General features: G+C 42.2%; 1 protein-coding gene across 10 annotated transcripts in view; it reads right to left on the reverse strand.

The window, feature by feature from the left end:
• DOCK9 (dedicator of cytokinesis 9) overlaps positions 1 to 25466 on the reverse strand; it is a 290594-nt gene that overhangs the window by 23345 nt on the left and 241783 nt on the right. For 5 of the 10 annotated variants that reach the window (XM_049647477.1, XM_049647483.1, XM_049647479.1 and 2 more), the window contains exons 39-46: positions 19284 to 19399; positions 13147 to 13284; positions 12848 to 13030; positions 11155 to 11268; positions 10845 to 11060; positions 9073 to 9130; positions 8053 to 8130; positions 6529 to 6635 (exon numbers count right to left, since the gene is read on the reverse strand). In XM_049647477.1, coding sequence (XP_049503434.1) covers positions 6529 to 6635; positions 8053 to 8130; positions 9073 to 9130; positions 10845 to 11060; positions 11155 to 11268; positions 12848 to 13030; positions 13147 to 13284; positions 19284 to 19399 — 1010 coding nt within the window. The remainder of the gene's footprint in view (positions 1 to 6528; positions 6636 to 8052; positions 8131 to 9072; positions 9131 to 10844; positions 11061 to 11154; positions 11269 to 12847; positions 13031 to 13146; positions 13285 to 19283; positions 19400 to 25466) is intronic. The other 5 variants (XM_049647485.1, XM_049647481.1, XM_049647484.1 and 2 more) reach the window with 1 other exon arrangement.

Raw genomic sequence — 25466 nt, forward strand, 5'->3', positions numbered from 1 at the left:
AAAATAAATACATTTAAAGTAGTTGTGAATCAATTTACCAGAAAGTAATGTCGGACTTAAAAAAAAATCTTTAAAGCAAGACATTTACCTCTTCTGTCATGTTTACAACATACAAATCGTAAAACTGTCATCAGTGTGATGAAACTCTGAGCCAGTGCTTATAAAGAGGTATACCAGTTGCCTCAAACTTTTGTTGCAGGTCTTTTAACTGCAAATATTAAATATTGTCTAGTAACTACGGTACTAGTACTAGTATGTAGTACTATGTTACTACATAGTAACAGCTATAGACAAAGAAGAAATCAGAAAAGGTTCTAACTCCCTCTCTTCCCCTTGTGCATTAGAGTTGCACAATAGAGTTTTTGGGTAATCTCCTGTACCAAATTCCCCAGACTGGGAGACTAAGATTTGAATACTGTTCTTACTCCTGTTTAGTCAAACTGGAAACATACAGAAAATTTAATAACGACGAAACCTGAATTCAAGCAGCGTATCAATGGACAGCTGAGTTAATGATGGAAAAATCTGTCATATTTGTTAAAAAAGATGGACTTCAACCAGGGAAACTCTGTAGAATGGTTGGAAAATGGGAACATTTGATAAAGTGAATAGAGCTTAGTAAATAATTGAAGTAAGTATCACAATCTGATGGCAACCGGCAATTAGAAAATAACATGCCATTGGGGCGCCTGGGTGGCTCAGTTGGTTGAGCGACTAACTTCGGCTCAGGTCATGATCTCACAGTTTGTGAGTTCCAGCCCCGCGTCGGGCTCTGTGCTGACAGCTCGGAGCCTGGAGCCTGCTTCGGATTCTGTGTCTCCCTCTCTCTCCGCACCTCCCCCACTCATGCTCTGTTTCTGTCTCAGAAATAAATAAACATTTAAAAAAATTAAAAAAAAAAAGAAAATAACATGCCATCAATTTTTTATATGCTACTGGATGTTATTTTATCTTTTTTTTCTGATTCAGGAGGCAGATCTGTAGTTTATCACTCTGATATCAGTTATTATTACAAAGAAATGGTGATATGTACTATAAAAGCAAAGTCTATATAGATTTTACTCAAAAACAAACTAAAAATGGTTTCTATAAAAAAAAGATAAGTCCTCTCATTAAAATAGAGTGTGGATTACTGAACATCAAAGTTTAATTTAGTCAGGTAAATTATTCAAGCCAATGTCAAGTCTACAAATACCTAGACATTTATAGACATAGTATTTTGAGTAGGAATAACCAGTAAGAAAAAAAAAAAAAGAAAAGAAAGAACCAGTAATCATAGATAGTTCATTTTGAGAGACCATATGTCAATACAAAATTGTAGAGTCGTAGAAACTATGATGTCATAGTAATTAAACACTGGGACATATATGAGTAATAGTCTCAATATAATTCCATGTATTAATTTACTTAGGATTCTCAGCAATCACAGCACCTGAAAACCAGAACTAATCCAGACAATGGCTGGACAGTGATGACCTTGAAAGGTGGTTATACAGAAAGCCTAATGGTTTTATCACCTCGCTTAAAATTTAAATGCCAAGATATATCTTCTAAATTGCCAATCCACGCAAAGAAGTGTAAGTAATTACTGGTTGGAAAAAAAATCCTCAATGAACTTAATGCATCTGGAAAGCTCACTTTTTATGTTATTAGACTGACCTTAAGAAGATCTCAGTACCCTAAGCTCATAAGCCACTGAGACAGCTGTTTAAAATGTAATTAGCCAGTTCCGTTTTTAAGTGTGCCATAGCAATGCAACTGAGGTCACCGAGGACCTGTCTGTCTGTGGAATTAGCACACTAATGCTGTGTATGGGGGTGTGTGTGCACAAAAAAGCCTATAGTAGCCTGTGTATGTGCAGCATATTTAAACGTTTTCATTTAAATGTCACTTGTTCCATCTGGCATTAATTTAATCTAATCATAATTCCTATGAAACTAAATGTTGTCCCTATTATCTGCCATTTAGAAAGAAAGTAAATGCATGACTGGGCTTGAGCAATGGCATAATTCATGGCTTAATTCACATCTCCACCATATTATTCTTCTCAAGTTACAGTTGAGAATCCCTTACAGCAGAATAATCACTTGGGATGCTTGTTAAAATACAGATTCCCAAAATAAACAAACCAAAACCAAAACCAAACCAGATTTCAGACACCACACCCACCCACCGAATATGGGGATTAGCAGAGCAGGGAGCTTGGGAATCTAAGTAATTTCTAACTAAGCACACTAAAATTTGAGGGCCACTGTACCAGGTGAAGCCTTCTGAGGCAGGTACATCAGTTATACATCCTCAAGCTAACACATGGCACAGAGCTAGTTTATAGAATGAATCAATGTATGTAAATATAGAAATTTCCATGGGGAGCTTGAGTGGCTCAGCCAACCGAGCTGACTCTTAATTTTAGTTAAGCATCCAACTCTTCACTTTGGTTCGGGTCACGATCTCAATGTTCGGAAGTTTGAGCCCTGCATCAGGCTGTGCTGACAGCGTGGAGCCTGCTTGGGATTCTCTGTCTTCCTTTTCTCTGCCTCTCCCCTGCTCTCTCTCTCTCTCCCTCCCCCGCCCCCAAAATAAAATAAATTAAAAATTAGAAATTTCCAGGTCACAAAGAACTCAGACAACTTCTAGCTAAGACTGTAAGGGACTGTGGTTTTGGTGTTTCTCCTCAATGGGAAGAAAGCATCACACGCAGTCCAGTGTCCCAGGGCAGGGACCATACCTTGCTCACACTGCTATCTCCAGTACTCTGTTCAGTGCCAAGGAAGCTTGGTAAATATTTGCAAAATGAAGCGGGACATATACATCCTGGTGTGAGCCAAGGGTAGAGCAATTAGACAAGTTGCATGGGTGAAGTTCACCAGTCACTACTGCAATGACCTGAAGGACTACAAAAGTGCCTCCACGGATATTGATTTTGGGGTTACAAAGAAATTTCAACAAGTGGGCAACTGGTCAGGATGAACTGTATTTTCTATTTCCCCTTCTAGAGTCCCTCTTGGCCCTGTCCTTCCTCGCTCTGTGCTTTGGGAGGTCAAAGCACCAGACCGCTGGCCTGCATGCTGGGCTCCCTGTCCTCTGCTCCTGGCTGAGTTCAGAACATGGAAGGCTCAGTAGAAGCCTAGAGGGCAGGAGGAGAGGGAGGATGGGGTGGCTATGCACTTGCCCCTCTCTGCCAGGGTGCAGGACTGAGCTCACCCCTAAAATTTGTCAGGTGCCCCCTCCATGTGGTTTCTCTCTCCTCCCCTGGCCCACAGGGTGTCGGGTGGTAAGCCGGCTGTTGCTCACCTCAAGGGTACTGAGATATTACTTACTGGTTTCTCTATACCCTGTCCAAACTTTTCAAAATAGTCCCTTTATTAGCCTTTCTTCAATGTCCTGAGTATGATACCTATTTCTTCATGGGATCCTGCATGAGGGATCCCCAAAACTTCACGGGCTGTGTGGAATTTTGACATCACAGGGGACTCGGAATTCTTCAATCTGCACGGACTCCAAATTGCATAACAGAATTGTAAACAGGATGGGATGTTTCTTTTTATCTAATCAAAAGCAGCTGGGAGGGAGTCTGCTCTTTAGATCAGAGTCCGGGAAGATGAACTGCGATCAATAAAAACCCATCTGTGGTCTGCTGCTAGGAGAACTGTGTATTTTTATGCAGCTCCAAGAAAATCCTATTAGGAGAGCACGAGGCATTTAAGTACATCTAATAACACAGATTAAAAGGGCAATGATCTTTATTAAGCTATATGTTACACCCCTATTCCCATCAGCTTTTCCCAAAACTCCTGGGAGAGAAATGTTCAACTTTCTCTTTTTCTTGAAATGTCCTGATAGCCAAAGCAAAAATGTGTGTGGCAACTTCTGTTTTCCTGGCTTTTAGAATGTTATTCTTGGGGTGCCTGGGTGGCTCAGTCAGTAAAGCCTCCGGCTTCGGCTCAGGTCATGATCTCGCAGTTTGTGAGTTCAAGCCCCACGTCAGGCTCTGTGCTGGTAGCTCAGAGCCTGGAGCCTGCTTCCGATTCTGTGTCTCTCTCTCTTTCTGCCCCTCCCCCACTCATGCTCTGTCTCTCTGTCTCTCTCTCAAGTAAACAAACATTAAAAAAAATTTGTTCAGAACATGTTATTCTTTCAACTCCCAGCTAGTTTCAGTCTTGATGTGCAGGGGTTGCACACGACTTTATAACCCCACCAAGTCATACCCTAATCATTATAGATCGTCACGTACTATGGACCTTGTTAAATATTTACCAACTTTATGCTTCAAGGACAGGGTGGAAAATCCATATTCTGGAAATAATTGATAAAGTTACCCCCTCACATGTTTAGTTATCAGACTGGATGCCATTCACAAATTTCCTCAGGAAAGCCTGCACATGATTTCCTAGGCTGATTCCCTTGCTGGCAGTGACTACTCCAGCCTGATACTTAGTCAGATGGGCTGACCTGAGCTTCATTTATCATCCCCGCGGGACAGGTTACTGAGAACTGTTTACTTTCAACTCCTTAGTTGTTCGTGGCATAGTTGCTTTCCTTACCAAATTCTAAACAAAATGCTGGACTCCAGAGGTCTGTTTAGGCACGGGGGACAAGGGTGCTTTCTGCAAGGAGACAATACATTCAAGCCTCTTCTCAGAGAAGAACCCAGTCAAACACCTTGAAGGAGGAGTTCAAAGCCAAGAGCGTGCAAGCCTTATTACCTCAGTGACAGGTCGCACACTTCAGAGCAAAAATTAAAAATTACCTTTTGTCCAGGCATTTCAAGGTAGAGAGGCAGCTGAACTATTAACGCCATGTAATAACTGGCCTTTTTTTTGTTGTTGCTGTTTTTTTTTTTTTTTTTAATCCTTCGGGCTACTCAGAAAACTTTATTGTGGTTAAAGTTATTTTAATATTTACATGTGAAATGCATTCAATATATTATCTTTCTTTTTCATGCTTACTTTTTAATTGAGAGGTTCATTTGAGACCAACTTAGGACAGTGGTTCTTAAACTCTGGGGGCTTAAGACCCCTTTATATATCACTGAAATTATTGAGAATTCCTTAAAAATTACTGAGAACTTTTATGTATATGGGTGTTATCTGTCAATATTTACATATATTATATGGACTGGAAACTGGAAAATGCTAAAAGGTTTATTAATTTAATTAAAATAATAAACCTATTCTATGTTAATGAAAAAATAACATTTTTTATGAAAAAAATTTCACCCCTCCCCCCCCAAAAAAATTAGGGGAAAAAGTAGCACTATTTTACGTTTTTGCAGCTCTCTTTAACATCTGATGTCATAGGAGAAACCTGAATTCTCATATTTGCTTCTGCTTTCAATCTGTTCAATATGCTGTTCTGGACGATGTATACAAAGAAAGTCCAGCCTCACACACACATCCAGTTGGAAAAGGAAGGACCTCAAAGACTTCCTAAAAGGTCCGGGGTTCCCTCAACCACACTTTGAGAACTGACTCAAAGTGTGATCTGCTAACATGTCCTGGTTAATGTCACTGAGGATGTCTGATCATGGCTCTACTTACTGGGCAAGAACACGATTAAAAGTCATAATTTTAATTGTAGGACCTCCACATCATAAAAACAAATACAACAGAGGAAGAATGTATTTCTTTCTTTCTCTGTTCTTTCTCTCTACATGAAGAAACAGACAATTTTATTTTTCTTTATTTAAAAGACAGGCAGGATCAACTAGCTTTCCCTTGACTGTTTCATTCTGTCCTGAGCTGAGGAGAGGCGGGCACACATGAAAAACCTTTCTGGCAGACATTGATCAAAGAGGAAATTCAGGGAACATAAGCAGACAACTGGAATTTGTTCAAATTCCTAGCTTTATTTCAAAGCTTTCTGGTTCCAGATAAGTGGCTGCAAGGTGATCCTGTTTTGGCAAGAAAATTACAGAAATTGCCATGATGATCTTAGGTCAAACTTTCTGATCTCTATTGGGGGTAGGACGGGGTGGTCTTCTTTACTAATGGTGAGAAGAATCTGGACTAAGGCACTCCAATGGAGGCAGGGAACCAGGTCTGCTCTGCCCTGGAGCCCAGTCTGGCCTCTCATGGCTTTGAGTGTCTGTGGACATGAGGGAGAGGTCAGTGTCGGAGACACTGATTTAAAAGTCAGAGTGGCCGGTTAGTTCAGTTGGGCAGAGTGTGGTGCTAATAAAAGTCAGATTAAAATAGCAATAAAACCCATCAACTGGAGAAATTAATGGCTGGAAAGAATGAGAAACCTTCTGGTCAGAATACTGCACCTATTACCACAACTGTTTGAGCTCTCAGCTTCACTTCCCTCCTAAATGAGCTGCTCAAGCTCTTTCCAGAGACAAGGAGGAAATCCTAGACAGGGGGATGGCATAGCTTTCGCTGCTCTGTGTCAGCCGTCTGGAGCATTATTTTGGTCAGAGCGAAGTGTGCAGCCAGCAGCTGCCCAGAGAAAACCCTTGTGTGCAGAGCACAGCCGGCCCTGAGACACTCCATGACCCAACAAGCCCACGCTCGCCAAGGCGCTCACCTCGTTGAAATGGACATCCTGCATTCCGACATCTTCCATCATGGAGGCCTCCTCGTCTATGTTTGGGGTAATGACCCTGAAAGCTGTGCATCCTTGTCTAAACATGCCTAGAATGGAGACAGCAGGGGAGAGAGCTGGTCACTGACCTGCAACTGGTTGGACCTGGAGGGCTCTCCCCGCCTGCCACGTTTCTGTGCTGAATGACACGACTGACTTTGAAACCTCTTATGTCTCAGGCTCCCATTCTCACAGGGAGCCACTGGGTACTTTTCATCTGCTTCCTCATAGTTCACCTCACCTCCCTCAATTCTTTGCTCATTTTAATTTTTCACCCACCTTTATTAAAATATATGTAATCCTTAAATAAACCGTAAATAAATGGAAACACGTATTGGATCCAATTAATAGTTAAAAAAGTAACTTTAATTTGATTTGGTAAGATGGACCATGCTCAGATACCAAGAAAAATAAAGCCAAAGCCAATCAAAGCGAAACACAGGACTCAAAAAGGACTGTTTCCTTCAAGCTGTCACCTCCCCAACTCTGGCTGGGGGTAACCCAGAACTCAGATTAGAACTCGCTTTTCTCTTTCACAAAGCATTCTACCAAGATGTAACTCAAGAGCTGCAGCCATGAGTGGAGAGCTTGTCTTAGCTGGTTCCATATCTGCTGTCCGAGGGGTAAGGAGAGGCCTTCTTTCTTCCCCAAAACAGAAGAGCAGGAGCCCGTACAGCATGAATGCTTCAGGGGCCTGTGCACTCAGATTCTCTGGGGGAGATGGTAGAAGGCTGGAGCTGGGATAAACAACCGGGATAAGGATAAAGGCCTCAAGCGATAATGGCCCATTTGGGGCCTTCACTCAACTTGGGAGTCACTGGGGAAAAGTTCTGTGTCAGTTGGACAATGCCAGCTGGGCAAAGGTGATCAAGTACAGAAAGGACCTCAAATGTCTTTGCCACTCTATTTTGAGATCACTTTACAATAAAACAAAACAGAAGTCAAAACTTGAATGGAGACCTCCCCTAATTCAGAAAAAAGAGTATAGAGTATTTTGAAATCAAGTCCCGAAAGAGTAGATTGTGACGTCAGGTATTTTTCTGCGACACGATGGTCAGGGTTTCGGAGCCATTCACGGGTTGTCTGAGGTCTCTGCCACTGTCCCACTGGAGACTTGCTCTTAGTCTTTGGAGACAAAAGCTTCCCCTATGGCAAGCATTAATCTAGGAGTTTGAGGCTATGTTAATGTACAAAAAGCAAAACTACAGAAGCCAACCACCCAGGTTTCCAGTAAAGAATACGTTTAAATATGCACCTCAGCTCCAGGGGGACAACTACAAGGGTGGCCCAAGTGCCTCCGGTCCTTGCACAGGAAGAGATTGCCATGGAAACCGGAGAGGAAAGGAAGGGAGGGAAGGAGAGCCGAGCCTATCCATGCAGCGTTGCAAGAGAAAACCCCCACACCTCTAAGTGTCATGTGGATGGGGCAGCAGGGGCCCTGGGGGCCGGGCCCACCCTCAGGCTCACCTCCCCGGCGCCTCCTCTGGCAGGTGCTGTGGCTGTAGGGGAAGAGGGGCAGCTCCGGACGGAGGGCTATGTCTGCTTCTAAACACGAGGAAATGTGTTACCTGACAAAAGGTCTCAACAGGAAATCATGCTAGTAGCAAGAGAATATGGAGCCCTTCTTTAATTTCTTTCTCGTTTGGGCTCTGATGTAGGATAAGCCTAGACTCCCTTAAATTCCATTCCAAACAGCCAGCTGTCCCAGAAATACAGAAATTCCCTGGCCTTGGCACATGACTTTATATCATTTCTCACTTTGTAAATGTACTTCTTGTTGGCCAGATCTGGTGCTGCTGTGCTCTAGGACACAGGCACACGTGACCAGCTTTTCTAGAAACCTTGGTGTTCTTGATTTCAAACTGGAAATGAACGACTGGTGTTTAACCAAAAGAACCTGTGAACAAATTCATGGCCTGCTCATCTGGGAACAAACACATAATGCACAAATGAGCAGCACCCACACGCTCCTGCCTTCTCCTCCTTCCCTGGGGAGGCGAGGTTTCTAGCCAGCAAGGCTGCCTTCCCACATAGTAAAGCCAACTGGGCCGCGGTTCCAGAAAACACTGTCAAATAATCTCCTGTTACAATTGCCATTTGATTGATAAACAGTTCCAGTGGGAATCTTAAGGGAAAATAAATCTCAGCTTGAGATTGGCCAGTCAAGGACACCCAGATGCAAAGCTCATTAACTAGTTTTTTGCAAGACAGAGCCATTAGTTAAAGGTTATACAATAACATGCCATACAGTTTTGTTTTTGATACTGGCATTTCTGCTGTGCCTACCAAGCCAAGCAAATGTGAATAAAATAATGAATATAGCGTACACACACACAGACACACACAGACACACAGACACACAGACACACACACACACACACACATCCAAACCTCCCACCTCCCGATCTTTCTGAACGGCTCTCACTTGTCTTTGCTGCTTTGTACAGTTCTGTATTCATTTCACAAAACACAGGAATCATTCCTTACCTTTCCGCGTGAGATATTCTGCCACCAGGGCTGTGACATGGACATAACACATCGCTGCCTACAATAAAAGACACATGCTTCAGAATCATATCATAATGCTCACGGACAGGAATCTAATGACTGCACGTACTTACAATAGGTCTCAAGGGAACTAGGGTTCTAATGGCTGACATCTTACCTTTTGAAAAAGGTGGAACACTTCACATAAAATGAAATTTTGAAACAAATTGCAAATTGAGACAAATGGTAGTAAATATACTAAGTCTCATTTCTATTTTGAATTACTGAATTTTAACATAAAAGATAAAAAAAGCATTTTTTCTTATACTATTGAAAATTCCTGCATCATTTCTCTTAAGGTAAAAAGAGGCCCATTTGAAGAAAAGGTGTGTGTCTTCCTAGATTCTGGGAGAAGTTCTCATATTTCAGCAGCTAATATATTTTTCTCTCAACTTAAGAAAATGTAGTAACTACTTCCCGACATAGAATTATAAACCAAAATTATAACTTAATGTTATAATTAATGTTAATGTTAGATAACATTATGAACACCTTAAAATGAAAGAAAAATAAAAATAATCTCTTTTTTTTTTTTTTTTTTACTAAGTTGCCACAGTGTTATAAAAAAAAAAAAATCACAAATAGCTGTTGGAAATGAACCTGATTCTGATGCCTGAACCCCTGGTTCTTGTCAGAATGACAGAAAAATCACTCCTACCAGTAATATGTAATTCACTGTTATCACAGCTAAAATATAGTTCAGAATAAATTTATGGTCAAACAGAATGGACTTCTTGAATAATCAATACATAAAAATAGCTACATGAAACTTTCAGATGTAGAACATAATTTTACTAATTTAGACAATTAACAGAAGTTTAAAAGTAAAAGCATGCTTCTTTGGTAATACTGTTGATCATACCTAAATGTCTTAGGCACAAATCATAAACAGTTTTTGGGGGAACAAAGACCCTGCCATACAGCCTACTGCTTTCTTTGATTTTGCCCCTTTTACAGATGATGTCATGGAGACCCAGAGGGGTTAACAATGGACTCAATGTCACAGACTTAGTGAGAGTTGGACGTGAGATTCAGTCTGTCCCCGGGGCCTGCGCGCCTAGCTCCCTGCCGCCACTCTGTCTACTTAGGGAAATGTGGCCCCTCTGTACAAGGGTAGTGCTCTCACACCTACCACATCCACAGACAACAGACCACCTCACAAAGGAAACAGCAATGTCCTATCATTGCTTTAAGAACAGGAAAATTAAACTTCATCATAAAAGAGCTGGATTTTAGGACTAGACAGAAGTTTCGATGCAGGAGCTGAGCACACTGGAATCAGCAGGCCATCTATGTGAACATAGGTGCTAAGAGCTTTCAGAAAATGCTCTCTTGTGGCAGGAACATGCCTCTACCATGCTGTAAACTACCGAGATGCTTAGAAGACTATGAAGTATCACTTCTTTAATTACTGGGATATTTTCTTAAAATTGGTTTCTTTTCTTTTTTTTTTAATGTTGATTTATTTTTGAGTGAGCGGGGAGGGGCTGCAGGGGTGGGGTGGGGTAGAGGATCCGAAGCAGGCTCTGCGCTGACAGCAGAAAGCCTGATGTGGGGTTTGAATTCATGAATTGTGAAATCGTGACCTGAGCCGAAGTCAGATGCTTGACCTACTGAACCACACAGGTGCCCCGTTAAAATTGGTTTCTTCTAGCGAATGAGACATAACTAGTTTCTCCCAAAATCCGAGATTGAGAGGCTTGCAGGACTACCTCAGAGAGATCCCCATTTTTGACGTGGATCCTGGCCATGCTGTCCAGCCACGTCTTCCTGAGCTCGGGAGTGCTGGCATAGGACTTGGCCAGACTGTACTGGAGGTCTACCAGCATCTCCGGGTCATTCTCGTGCTCCTTCATTTGGGCGGTGGCCATCAGAACTGTGCGGATCCTTTTGGTCAAGTCCTTCACGTCCGAGGAGAAGGTGGTGTGCTAAAGCAAGGTGGAAGAAGGACACACGGGTTCAGCTGTGTTCTGCCTGTCCGCACACACACCAGATGATGAGGCAGTCTTGGGGGCCACCCACCTTGATGAGCCTGTCACTGTTGGCACAGTTGTTGATGATGGACAAGGACTGCTGGAATCTGGTTCCCCCGATCCCAACAACATCTGCTATCAGCTGGCTGACAGAAATAATGACCTTAGGGACACACAAATGTGAACAGATCATTTCACCTTCAAATGACTCCCTAAACTTGGCTCTTGTCTTCAGTTAGGATGTGCAAAGTTTTGAGCACAGATCATTTCAGTGCAGGAAACAATGCCTGAGTCATCTTTTTCCCCTTCCAAGAATCATTCCAGAAGGTGACTTTGCTATCCTTAAGTATTTTGTTTGCACAGCAAAATGCTAATCAGGAGGACCTAGGCACGAGAATCAGATAAGACCTTATCACTTGGATAGTTACTTGCTTTCTCTAATAAAAAGGGAGACCTTATCACTTACCCCATCAGTTACTGGTTTGAGCTTATACACACTAAATATTCAATAAGTGGACTGTCCTTTATACTTTTTTATTAAAACATTTACATATTAACTATGCAGGGGGGGGAGCACCTGTCTTTACTGGGGTCTGTGAAGTGCTCTGCCTTTACCCAGTTATACAAAGTAAAAAAACGGGTGTCATCCTTATTCCCTCCTTTTCCTTCACCATCCCCTCCATTCCTTCACAATCAGTCTCTAAGCACTGTGAACTCATGCTCTTCTTCTAACCTTACCATGCCTAGTCTAGGGCACCATCCTCTCTGGCCTGGATTTGACCAAGGTTTCCCCAAAGTCTCTCCAGCTGAGCCCTTGACTCCCCTGATCCATTGTCAGCTCTAGGTGCAGGTGATCCCTCCAAATATGCAATGATGTCTTCTTGACTTGCTCTCACCCGTATTCTTAATTCACCATGAGGACGTCGTCCAGCTCCCTGGATAGGCCCTTCCCCTGGTGCATCCATGGCCTGACACATGCTCACCCTCTAGATGTGCTAACCTCTGTTGCTCCTTCCCATCTTCTGAGAAGCCTCCCTGCCCCGGCCAGATGCTCCTCCCCTCCATGGTGCACTCAAGTTCCTCTATCACGGCACTGGGGACAGCGCACCGACAATGGGGTCTGTCTTCCAGTGGACTGTACACTCCATGAGGGCCAGGGGAGGGTTGTTTGGTTCATGGTTGTATCTGTGAATTCTAGCATGTAGTTTGCAAACAATAAGTATTTACTTAAAAAAGGAATAAACAGAGATAGAAAAGGCACTCCTACATGAGTTTGTAGAAAAAGGGAGTCTATAAAAATACTTAAGACTTTTCCATATCTTGCACGGTTCCTAGAGCAGAGCATCTGAGACATGTTAACTCTGGAGGGATGGTAGGTATGTCAGTAGATGGAAGACAGAAAAGAACCACTATGGACTTTCTATGTTTTTCAGCTAAGATGTTCGCTATTGGGCATCCTCATGTAGATTCTAATAGATTGTGATTCAATGGAATTTCAGTCGGTCCAATACCGAGTCAATTTTCAAATGTCCCTTTACCGACAGAAACACATTCTGGGCCCAAATCTTACAATGTGGAGAATGAAACAAACCAAACCAGTGAACGTGACTTTCCAATTTTCCATTGCAAGGCCATACCTTGTTGTGCTTACACTGAGGTCTATCGGTAAGCGCGACAAAATCTTCCTGCTAAAACAGAACCCCATAGGGTACACCCGCGTTGAAAAGTGAAACTACACGCACTTGCAAATGCGTCCGGACAAAGGACTTCTTTCCAGTGTAGTCGAAGTTGTTCCTCATGAGGAAGTACAGCAGCTGGGAGGCCTCGGTTCTGATGGAGCTCAGCTTGGAGTTGCAGCATTTCAGGATCTCGTAGCACAGAGCAGCACACATGTCGGCCCTCCCTTCATAGAACGTCGAGGGAAACTGGGGGGAACAGCAGAGAGCGAGGCCCACGTGGTGATCAGTGCTCCCTTCAACCCCAGGTGCAAGGCAGACAAGTATGGTCATCGATGAGGACATCCCCCGGGGAAGCAGCTCACCTTATAAATGAATGACCTTAAGGCAGTGAAGACATTTTTCAAAGCCGTTTCAGACTGATGTTTTTGAAGAAAACACAGGTAGACGTCAAAAACTTTTTTCATGAGAGGATTATGTCCGTGGTCGGCCAGGAGCTGGTTCTTAAAACACAGAAGGACAGCTTGGTTAGTGAGACCCACTGGACACCTCAGCTAGGTTGCATACAATTTTCAGACTCAAAGGTTCAATTTTCTAGGTACTAAGACAACTTACAATTTAAACAAACTCTGCCATGAATCTCTAGGAAAACACAGAATCCTCTTGTGATACAAATAAGCCTACAACAAATTCATGCTTTGGAGAGTCTGCTTTTTTTCTTTTTTCTCTTTTAATTAAATGTTTTTAATGTTTATTTTTGAGAGAGAGAGAGAGAGAGAGAAAGAACATGAGCAGGGAAATGACAGAGAGAGAGGGAGACCAGAATCCGAAGCAGAGCTGTCAGCACAGAGCCCGACATGGGGCTTGAACCCATGAACTGTGAGATCATGACCTGAGCCGAAGTTGGACACTTAACCGACTGAGCCAACCAGGCGCCCCTGCTTTTTTCTAATAAGGGAGGGACTAATCATAAAACTTCCTAGCATACCGTAACGTGGTTTAAAGGACAACTATTCCTCAGTACTGATTTGGCTTCTATTTATTTACTTATTTTTACTGTTTACCAGCCACCAATACAGAGGTAATCTTTGTGACATCTTAATTCCAACAAAGAAGTGCCATTACAGGTTTTGGCTGATGAGTGGGCTGGAAAAAACCACTGAAGTGAGGTCCCCTAAAAGTAAGTTTGTTTTTTTCCAGGCTTCTCAGGGGACTCTGTTAAGTGATGAATAATAACCAGACAGCTTGGTAAGGTGGGAAAACATACAGGCTTTGATCAGGCCCCATTGATCATGTGCATGGATCTGCACAGGTAAACTGAGTCTTCCTCTTCCCACCTGTAAATGGCAGCCCTAGAACTGACCTTGCGCAGACACTGCGAAGACGTGAGTCAAGTACAGAAAGTGTCTGACACATCCTTGATCGGGCTCAGTAAGTGGTGCCGGCAGGATTTTAAATATCATGGATTCTACTTGACAAAGCAAAACAGCAGGGCCACAATTCATACCTCTCATCATTCTGCAAGGGCTTTTCACACCAGCCGTAAATTCATACTAATTGAACACTTTGTTCAAAACTCTCATCAACTGCTGAACACACAGGTAGATATAGATGTCACCGAGCTAGAGGCCAGCATGCAACCATTGTGCCTTAGCGTATGTGACACTAAAGAGCTACATCTTCAAATACAGATAAGCCTGTCTGCACAAAGGTGTGTGTGTTTGGGACAAGTAGGCAAACATGATGATAAAAAAATGTCAAGAGGCCAGTGTCTCAAACCAATCTTACAATTTTTCCAAATGACTGGAGATAACTTATGTCCAAGTATTTCTGTTAAATAGCCAATTATGGCTGGGGTGTTAGTTCTAAGATTGACCTCACCTTATTTGGGGAGAAAAATTTTTACTCAAGGAATAAATTTTGTTTTCGTTGGTCCAGTGACTCACAGATGTACTCCCAGCTGGTAGGACACCTGGAATCCACAGTGATCTTTACAACATGAAATACTGAGCACAGTACTGAATTCCATCATGTGAAAGAGAAGCAATTTAATGAATAGAAAATATGACTTAATTAACTGAATATGATATACTCTCAACCAAGAGCAGCTGTTTACCAACTGGAAAAAAGAAAGGGTGGTTCCAGTGTCCCGGGAACTGCTCACTTGGCTTGTTGTCTGTGAACATTACTTTTTCCAGGGCCCACCATCCTCCCTACTTATGGCTGGATTAAGGTTTGCACAGATCTGGATGTGAGCTTTCCTCCTCTCAGCACTCTTTGGGGGAGGATATCCAGAAGAGATAGTGTGGACAAAAATCGCCAGGAGCCTAGTCTTGCTGATGGAACTGGCCTGTCTCCAAGTTCTTCCCCCTGGAGTTAAATTTTCCTTCCTCGCACTTTCTCGTCAAGGTGTGTGTTCCTATTTTCAGGATTTAGTCTTCGTGGGTTCTGGTCTCAAAACCCAAATACAAGAATGCAGTTAAAACTCACTCACACGAAAATATAAAAAAAATCCCTCATGTAAAGGGATAGAGGACCTCTCAACCCAGACACAACCCCATGTACCAGCTGCCATCTGCCAACTTCCAATCAATCTTCTTCTCTCCCTCTCTTGGTCTCTCTGCATGTCTGTCTCTTTTCACTAATTAGAAAGTAATATACACAAATGTAAAAAAAATGTTTGAACATTCAAAAAGGACGGGGGTTGGGAGGTGGGAAGCAAAACAGAACCACCCTTCACTTTTCCACTCAGAAGTAACCACAGGTAGCAACAGAGTGTATCTCATGTCCACCTTTTTATCCCTATGGACTTGTCCTGAAAATAGGAGAATTTCATTCAGGAAATTAAATGAGACGTTGCAACAATATGGAGGGCATGGCTATTCTCTAGCAACAAGGTGGAGAATAGGTTGTAAATAAATCTCAGGAGCTGTCGGATGTGCATGCAGGTTTGACTGTTGTAACGCGTCCTCCTTGGCAGAATGAGCCTTTCAGAGAACGAACGCTCAAAATCAAATTTTTAAAGATCCAGAAACAGGATAAAAACAAACTTAAACCTTGGGTACCAAAGTGAGAGGTCTAAAACCATGTTATTTAAAATAGATGTACCTTTCCTAGGCATACAGCGTTTAGTTTTATTTAGACATTGCTTTAAAAATCCAGTTTAGAGAAGAGCTGTGTCAGTTGCAAACGCTCAACAATCACTAAGGTGACCTGATTTCATGCGTTCTTGCAGACCAGGCTCACGGTTGTGTGAACCAGACCAGAAACTTCCTAGAAGAACCCAATGATCCAAGCGCCCTCCAACATCGCATACTGATTCTCCCCATGCAGCTCAAATCAAGAAAAGGCACTACGTGGAATTGTTAAAAATACATTATCAGATTAAATCTATAAACCCATCAAAAAGATCATCAAAGATCATTAAAGGCCAGCATTGACTTGGGGTTGTGTTAATCATAGACATTGTGAAATAGCCAGAGAAGAACACTATTTTTCTGCATGTAACTACCTTGGCTTACAAAACACATCCTTTTATGTATTAAATGAGACAACACATGTGAAAGCATCCAGCACAGGACCGGCAACTGGTAAGCGTTTGGTAATTCTCTTCTTTTTTTCTACATGAGAGATCATTCAATTACCTTGATATAACTCAGCTTAGCTTTTCTTTCTCCCTCTTTCCCTCCCCTATCACCACCTCCCTGCCATGCCTGGCTTAATGGAGAACAAGAACTTCGTCTGGTCAAATGTGCAGTGATCTTGGGCAAATCTTTTAACCTGTCTCAGTCTCAATCTCCTCATCTCTGAAATGAGTGATAAGAAGATCCACCAGAGCAGGCTAACGTGAAGATTAATGCTTGAGGCACAGAATAATAATAAATAAATAAATAGCAGGAATTTCATTCAATAAATAGCAGGAAACTAATAACAACAACAACAACGTTATTATTAAGGGTTTAAGTCTTTTCAAACATTTTCTTTCATTAAGACTACGATTTCTTGGGCCTGGGTGGCTCAGTTGGTTAAGCGTCAGACTTCCGCTGAGGTCATGACCTCACGGTTCAAGAGTTTGAGCCCCGAGTAGGGCTCTGTGCTGACAGCTCGGAGCCTGGAGCTGTTGTATCTCCCTCTCTCTGGCCCCGCACCCGCTCATGCGCTCACACTCTTTCTCTCTCTCAAAAATGGATAAACACTAAAAAAATTAAAAAAAAAAAGAATATGATTTCTTGACTATCCTTGGCAACTTATTAGATGCGGTCAATTAAGAGACTCAGTAACGACGGTGCTGTATCTGTGGAAGATGATTTTTTTCCAATTATGTCAGTTAACTCAGTGTAAGAATTTAATTTTTCTGATACGCTCCAAATGGTGAGTCAGCTGAGTAAATATCTGCAGAGGAAGATCCTAGTGGCTGCCGTGCCAGGGGCCTCATGAACCTGCGAATCCAGACCAGCAAGCCTGCAGTGTGGCATGGCATCCAATAATGCCGTAACATCTGCCCATCTTTCCACTTCCTAATGGGGGTGCAGAGCTTTAAACGTTTTTGCACACAGGCGTGTAGACTTCGACAGAGACCACCTCTGCACTAAAGCTCAGTCTTCTCTGTGGGTCTCAGGAGTTAGACCCTTTGTCATGGGCCCAGGAAGTCATGAACACAGGGTAGACGTTTTGGGATACTTCTTATCGATCCATGATACAGTAGGCATAACTGCCAAGTTCTAGGTAAGGAAACCAGGGTTTCCAGATGTCCAGCAGACCCAGCCGAGGCTTAGAATCTGGCTAATGGTGGAGCTGGGAGGTAAAGCCTGGTCTGTATCCGCAAAGTGGCAGATTCTTTCAAAGGCCATCCTACTTTAACCAAACAACGAGCGACAGATCGTTTTCTTCTAACCTTACAAATGAGAAATCTTAGGTCTGGAGACATGAGGTAATTTTCCCAAAGACATTCAGACAATAAATGTCACAAGCAGGGACCATCGGATGTTGTTTCTCTCTCAAGAATCGGGCAGAACCTACCTGGTGGCCAGACGCTGGAGACCTGGGAACCTTGATGAAACCTCTTCTTTAATATGAGGCAAGCATTTTCAAGGGGGCTAAGTATGGACTGTAGGCTGTGCGGTGAAGAAACTGTCACTGTTCTCACGTGCCCGCAGACACACCTCTGCTGCATGTGCCCTTACCCCCGGCCACACAGCACCAGGCTTTCCTGCTCGTTGGCACGGTGGGGCCCAGGCAGAGGGCAAAAAGCCGTGTCCCAACTACTGTTCCGAACTTAAGGATTCTCAGTTAGCAGTGGTACAGGCATACCCTGGCCAACACTCACATTAAACATGTCATTGCCTATTTGGACAATAGTTTTTAACTAAAAACACTCAAAAGAAAATGGAAAGAGGTTCCAAACGTGGTTCTGGTAGAGCAGAGGCTCTCAAGTGGTAGCATTCAGGTCTCACCCCGAGACTTTCGGATTCAGCCAGTCTAGGTGAGGGCCTGAGAACCTGCCTTTCTAACATGCTCCCAGGGTTTCCAGCTGCTGCCACCCAGGGGACCACACTCTGAGAGCCACAGGAGTGGAGGCTCCGTGTAATAAGACACTGCTGTCCTCACACATATTCGATTAGAGTCCGCATTTCCTGGTCTCTCATCTGGGTTCCTAGTAATGACATTTCGTGGGGACACGAGTGGTGTGGCTGCTAAGAAGAATAAAGGTATATTATAATAAAGTGACATGATATCAGGGCAACTATTTTTATCCTAATAAAGTAATGCGCTTTATGAGAAGCAGAGATAAGTAAAGCAGAGAACGACTCTAGCTGCATTTTCCAAATATCCTTGGAAACAAACACACTGTTTTGGTATTCGTGGCATATTAACACTAATTCAATTTCCTCCTTCCACGCTAGAAATGGAAGAAATCGTTTAGCAAGACTAGGTAAGTGTTAAGTTCCTAAAATCAAGCGAGTGGCTTGAGAGACCATCTCTACCTACTTGACTGTTACTTGCTAAAACCTACAAATAAGACAAACACCACCTTTTATTGTCTATCCTTGAAACGTTTCTATCACTGAAGTTACTGACAGATTTTTAAAAACTGTAAAAGGTGAATGCGTGTGTACTTATTTTAACTGCCGCTACATTTGGATATGTTCAAAGGTGGTAGGGGTGGCAATGTCTGATCAGGTTCCCATATTATCACCCTTGAGGGCACAGCAAACCGTGTTCCCCAGATGGATGCTTTCTTCTGGCCAAGAGGTAACCACCTCCAGGAACTGGTTCCGTCACACCCTGACTGGTAAGCTTTATTTTATTTCAGGGAATTCGAGTCATTAGCTACGGAACGGTTTCATTAAGGGATTGTAAGGGTTTATGGTTTCTTTACAGGGGCAAAAACAGTCGCTGAGACAAAAAATACAATATAGGAAGCTCTTGCCGGTTCAATTAAACACGCACAATGAATTTACAAGGTAAAAGCTCTGACCACGAACAGCTGTTCAATACCAACCTTAAATGCCAGTGTAAACAGAGACAGAGTGTCCAGAGCCGTAAGGCACACCTCCGTAGCAATGTTGGCTTCAAGTAGGGACTGGTGAAGGACGTCAGCGTCTGAGTGGCCATAGCCTGCGTGAATTACAACACGAGGTTACTGCAGGGGGCTGCAGAGAGGGCGGTGGCCCGATACAATCACGCAGTCAACTTTTGATTATTTAGGGAAGGCTTCCTTTGGGGCTTTGTCTCCCTGTTTGCCCTTTTCATCGGTGGTGGGGCAGGGGATAGGTAATTAATAATGCATCTGTTGGGTTATGACTCTATGATTCCGGAAGGGAAAGAATGGCAGCAACCATTTATTTTGCATTGGCCACGTGCCAGCAATCATTCTATGAACTTTACATGTATTCGCTCATTTAATCCCTCAATGGCCCTATGAAGTATGTACATTATTAAACCCTTTCTGCAGATAAGGAGACAGAGGCAGAGGAAGGCTAAACAGCTTGCCTTAAGTCGCACAGTTAGCCCACAGTGGGCACCAATCCACCGAGTACTTGGCTGAGCTGCTGGGACGGGAGGGGCGGTGAAGGAGGCTGAGGCTTCCCAAGCTTCCCACATGGACACAGGCAGCAGAGGAGCACAGGGGTTAAGAAAATGAGCCCAGGGTCAGCCTGCTGGTCCCTGAATCCAGCTCAGCCACGTGCTAGCTGTGTGACCGTGGGCAAGTTATTCGGCCTCTTTATACCTTTGTGTCCTGGCCTGTAGAACGGGGACAATAATAGTATCTACCTCAAAGGGTTGCAGTGAGCATTAAGTTGGTTACAATTTGTGAAATTCTTAGAATAGTGCCCGGCGCATGGTGAATGCTACGTAAGTGCTGAATCGTTAAGGTGAAGAACTAGGCATGATAATCAAGAGTTGACTGCACTGCTAATAGTATTCTACTTGTTTTATCAAAAAGCACGAAAGCCAGTATGTCTGAAGGAAACATTTAAGAAAAGGAAAGGACTTGAAGAATCCTAATTTAAATACAAACTGATATCTACTATACGTGGCTATAAACTTCAATTTAGTACTGACATAAATGTAGCTTGACATACAATTTGAGATATTACATTATGAAATGATATGCATTAGCAGAAATACATACAGGGGTGCAAAGATGTTACAGGACTGATCTAGATGACAAAGAAAGATGGCACTATAATAAAACGTCATGTAATGTCTTTCTCCCAGGAGCGTAAGCAAATCAACACTTACTATGTAGGTAATTTTCTTTATACTCCAGAGAGGAGGACACTTTGTATACAGATCAGGAAAATGAAGTGCGGAAAACCTAGAGAATTTTCTTGAGGCCATTAATGGGGGAAAAAAAACCCAGAAACTGCACCCTAAATTCCTGATCCAGGTCACCATATCATAGTACCTGTTACTAGGACAAAGTAAAGTAACTAGCCCGATGTTATTCTCGCTTGAGCAAATGTCAGAGTTACAGAATGATTTTTAAAAGACTACAAAACAGACTTTCCAAGTTACTGAGAAAGATGGATATATTTTGGTAATAAGGTCAGCCAAGGCATCACCCGTTTGGCATGGTTTGTTTGGTAAGATACAGAGATGATGAAAGAGGAAAACGGACTGTTAATTATTGTTAAAGTGATCATACAATGGGGCAAGAGGGGAACAAATAAATACAGCACCTTTTGTTAGATCAACCAAAATTATCACAGGTCACAAAGACCCTTTGTTGAGGGCTGCCGTTTACCCCTACTGATGGGTAATGATCTGGGTTAAATTGTCCCAAGAACTGGCTTTGGTGATTACTTTAATTTTTTTCTTGGCACAGAACTGACATTTTCTTTTTCTAGGTAACTTCTTGGCTACGTGTATGCAGATGCAATCGCCTACACACTTAAGGATTTCCACTGTGTTTACTTTCAGCTGGAGGTCTAGACCAATCCAGGACTGAAATTGGGCCATGTGTTGTCTTTAAAACATATAATCAATGGCTATGCTAGTTAAGTTTTTATATAACTACGTATCCATGTATGGAAACATGACAATGACAAATTTCTCTAAACTCTTACACCATCCATGAATCTTGACCTTGTCTATCTGATCTCCTTAAGGGGGACAGTCAGATTCATATGGAGTCTGTCTGCCTGTGTCTGAATTATCTAAGAATAAAAGAAATGATCTTTTTAAGCCACAGTTGGTTATAATTTTGCTTTTTGTTAAGCCCTCATCTCAAAACAGAGGATTATTGGAAGGGTTGTGGGAGGGGGGCTGGGCTAAATGGGTAAGGGGCATTAAGGAATCTACTCCTGAAATCATTGTTGCACTATATGCTAACTAACTTGGATGTAAATTAAAAAAAGAAAAAAGAAACAAGAAATCAGCAGGATTCCTGAGCTGGTGTTATTAAAAAGCCCCTAAAAGTAAGGGGCAGCATGGAGAGGTTATGTAAGTGGTAGACACTGCAGGGACAGTTTACTGAGAGATGCTCCGGTGGAGAAGGCTTGTCTCAACACCTGGAACAAAGCCGTGCACGAGGGAAGGCTTTAGTCAGCGGTTACCATAGGAAAGGAACTGACTTGGTATATCCAAAAAGTGATCGTAAGAGAAAAAGCAAGTTCTTAAGGTATTGGTCAGCAACTCACTGAAGCTGATTAAGTGGATTCTGACCCCAGCAAGCAAGAAGTGTTGTGTTAACCAACCCTACTGATTTTCCCTAGGGGACAGCGCTCGGGGCACTGACTGTCTTCAGCCAGGCTGGTCAGGGAGAGGAGGACTTCCTCCCTTCCCCAGTGTGCCATCTTTGGCATGCACATCATGGACTGCTCTTATGTACACACTTTTTGTTCTGATGTCACTCTGTGATAAAGGATTTATTCTAGAATCCCCAAATCTTTTAAACACTCAGAGGCCAGGGATGAGATTTCTTCCCCTATCTAATGTCATCTGCTATGTTAGACTTAATTAACCTTGCTCTGTTTAATAAACTGTTACCAGAACAGCTCGACTGAATAATGCTGACCACATCTGTAAACTGTCTCCCCCTCTCCACTGCCATGACATCAGAGGTGATGTGGTGGGAGGGACACAGCTACATGCCTTTTCCAAACATGAGAGGACATTCGAGCTCGAAGAAGTCAGATATGTATTCTCATAGGGGGCACTTTCTTTTCAACAGCTGCCCTTACCCTTTATGAAACCAGAATTCTTGTTTTTATTGTTAATTTTTTTCCCTCTGGCCCATATAATAGAAATCCAGAAAACAATACATTTTATGAGAATAATGTAAATACTACTAAATGACAAGGAATCTTCTTGCTAAAAGAAGTCCCCAAATGTTCACAAGAGACTCTAAAATACAGAGAACAAGCTGAGGGTTGCTGGAGGGGTTGTGGGTAGGGGGATGGGCTAAATGGGTAAGGGGCATTAAAGAAGACACTTGGGAGGAGCACTGGGTGTTATACACAGGGAATGAATCACTGGAATCTACTCCTGAAATCATTTTGCACTGTTTGCTAACTTAGATGTAAATTTAAAAATAAATTAACTGATTAATTAAGAAAAAAAGAAGTCCCCAAATGTGGAAGATCCAGTCTCCCAGGTTTATTAACTCATGGTCTCCAGCGTTTACTAACTGCATGTATTTTTGCAATGTAGCAGGTGGACCAACCCCTACATCATCTATTGTTCATCTCCATCCCATTTTTACTGCTAAAAAGGTTTTCCTCACAAATGAGCAGAGAGGAAACAGGAGAAATAAGGAATAATATTCCCAGGCAAAACTTACGTGATCTTGCTGTCTGTCCTCTGATTCACACACACACACACACACACACACACACACACACACACACAAATATGCTCAAAATGATTTGTGGAATGAGTCTAAAATCTCAGTTTATACTCGAGGAAATGGTTATGCCATCTGCTCTCTCTGACCAATGCCTCAACCTAATGTTGAGCAGTGTCTGAAAATAGTACCTGTTATGGGATTTACATCTCAAACTGGGAAAACACTTGGTTTATGTATACATTTTAATTTAAAGTCCTTTTTAAGGGTATTAAAAACATAAACATGACTGACTTTGAACAGGCATTTTGCCAGACTTTGAGTTCTGAAACCCCATCAATTACAAGAAGTACCAATGACTGGCTGCCATATTAGATGTACTAGGTAAGATACAGGTGTAAGATAGGTCTGTTATAACTCAAAGATATACCCTGATATTATAAATGCTAGAAAATGTGCAAAAATGTATTTCTCAATAAAGGAAACTGTCTCAGAATCAAAAAAAGTGGCTTTATAAACAAACATTTCATTTACTATCTTGAGTATATGTATGCCTTCAAAGCATCCAAGTCCATTTTTACCTATTTTAAAAAATATATTGCCAGGCTTAAAACCTTTTGAAAAATATTAATTTTACTTCAGAGGATATATGCATTCTCTGTATCTTTCCTATTAATTCAATATTATATCAAGGAACTTTATCACTGATACTCATTTTCTTACTTGTACTTCATAGACATCAAAGAATTCCAGAGTTAGATGGGGTCTTACAAACCTACTCGTCCAACTCCTCACCTTCTCTTGTGATGTTTAAGTAACCTGGAGAATACCCCCAGTGGGTCTTCATCCAGTCTCTGTTTTCACACCTCCAGCTCCAAGTGCCCACGCTAGCTAATGGGCAGTTCAGTTAGAAAATGCTTTTGCATAATGACCTGAAATCTAATTCTCTGCAACTTACTCCATGACCTTGAACTCTCTCTTATACTGGATTATATGAAACACAGGTTTTCTTGAAGTGTTTCTACCTCTTGCTGGCTTTCCCCCCCTCATACCAGTGGGAAATATGAATTCTCATACAAATAGATTTAATATATTCCTAGGGCAACATATAACATCAAAGTAAATGCAAGGTGTTATTTTATATGTTTTGCACATGTATCACCTATTTGCAAACGTGTTTCACTTAGCTTCCCTCTCATAGCTTGGCTTATATAAAATACTCTATATGCAGCTATCACTCTCAATATACCATTTGACACAAATGTCTTCTGTTGACATACAATGGAGGTACTTTACAATAAAAAGGTCAATGTGTTAATGTTATACACATTTACTTTTCATGTACCTGGGTAATGACTCAAAGTTAATGAACCTCTCTGTATCTTTTGAGTGTTTTTTTTTTTTTTTGAAATAGTTAAAGACTATTTTGAGCACAGTAGGATTTGTAATTTTCATTGTTTCCTATCAAAATCCAAGAGTAAGAACCTGCCACGGTGACATGTGTACTGCATATGGTGTCCCTTCCCACGTCCTACATGGATGTGCTAATGGGGGCATGAAAGTTGGCCTCCATTGAATTAAATTTCCTGTGGTCTTCTGCTGCTCCCTGCTGGTCAAGCTGAGGCCTGGCAAAGCCTTTCCTACTCAAAGAAAAAGGCAAAACAAAAAATGCAGTGGTGTATGGGGGACTCTTTCTATTTTTATTCTTTTCTAAAAGAAATTCATTGTAGGGGCGCCTGGGTGGCGCAGTCGGTTAAGCGTCCGACTTCAGCCAGGTCACGATCTCGCGGTCCGTGAGTTCGAGCCCCGCGTCAGGCTCTGGGCTGATGGCTCGGAGCCTGGAGCCTGTTTCCGATTCTGTGTCTCCCTCTCTCTCTGCCCCTCCCCCGTTCATGCTCTGTCTCTCTCTGTCCCAAAAATAAATAAAAAACGTTGAAAAAAAAAAAATTAAAAAAAAAAAAAAAAAAAAAAAAAGAAATTCATTGTAGACTCTGGCACCCTACAAATCTCTCACATACTGGATCTATGTCATATATTGGATGGTCCAACAGAAGGTACTGTATTCATTGTTAAAGAAGAATTTTTTAGGAAGACATATATACCTACAGACTTCCCACAGAACACCCAGGTACAGGTGTGAAAATAATCATGTATGTATATATACATATACATGCTCACACACATACACATGTATACATATAGCACATACTTCTCTGTGGCTTCTGGGCAAACTGACAATTTGGAGCTCAAAAAGCTAACAGAGGGAAAGGCTGACACCACCCAAATACATCATCAGATTTAGAGATGTAAATGAAGACTGAGTTCTTGAAGAAGATGCAAGGACTGTGAGACACCAGAACCAATTTGGGATGAGCAGGAATTGTAGGAATACAG

The sequence above is a fragment of the Panthera uncia genome, assembly GCF_023721935.1.
Source record: "Panthera uncia isolate 11264 chromosome A1 unlocalized genomic scaffold, Puncia_PCG_1.0 HiC_scaffold_16, whole genome shotgun sequence".
Taxonomy (NCBI): domain Eukaryota; kingdom Metazoa; phylum Chordata; class Mammalia; order Carnivora; family Felidae; genus Panthera; species Panthera uncia.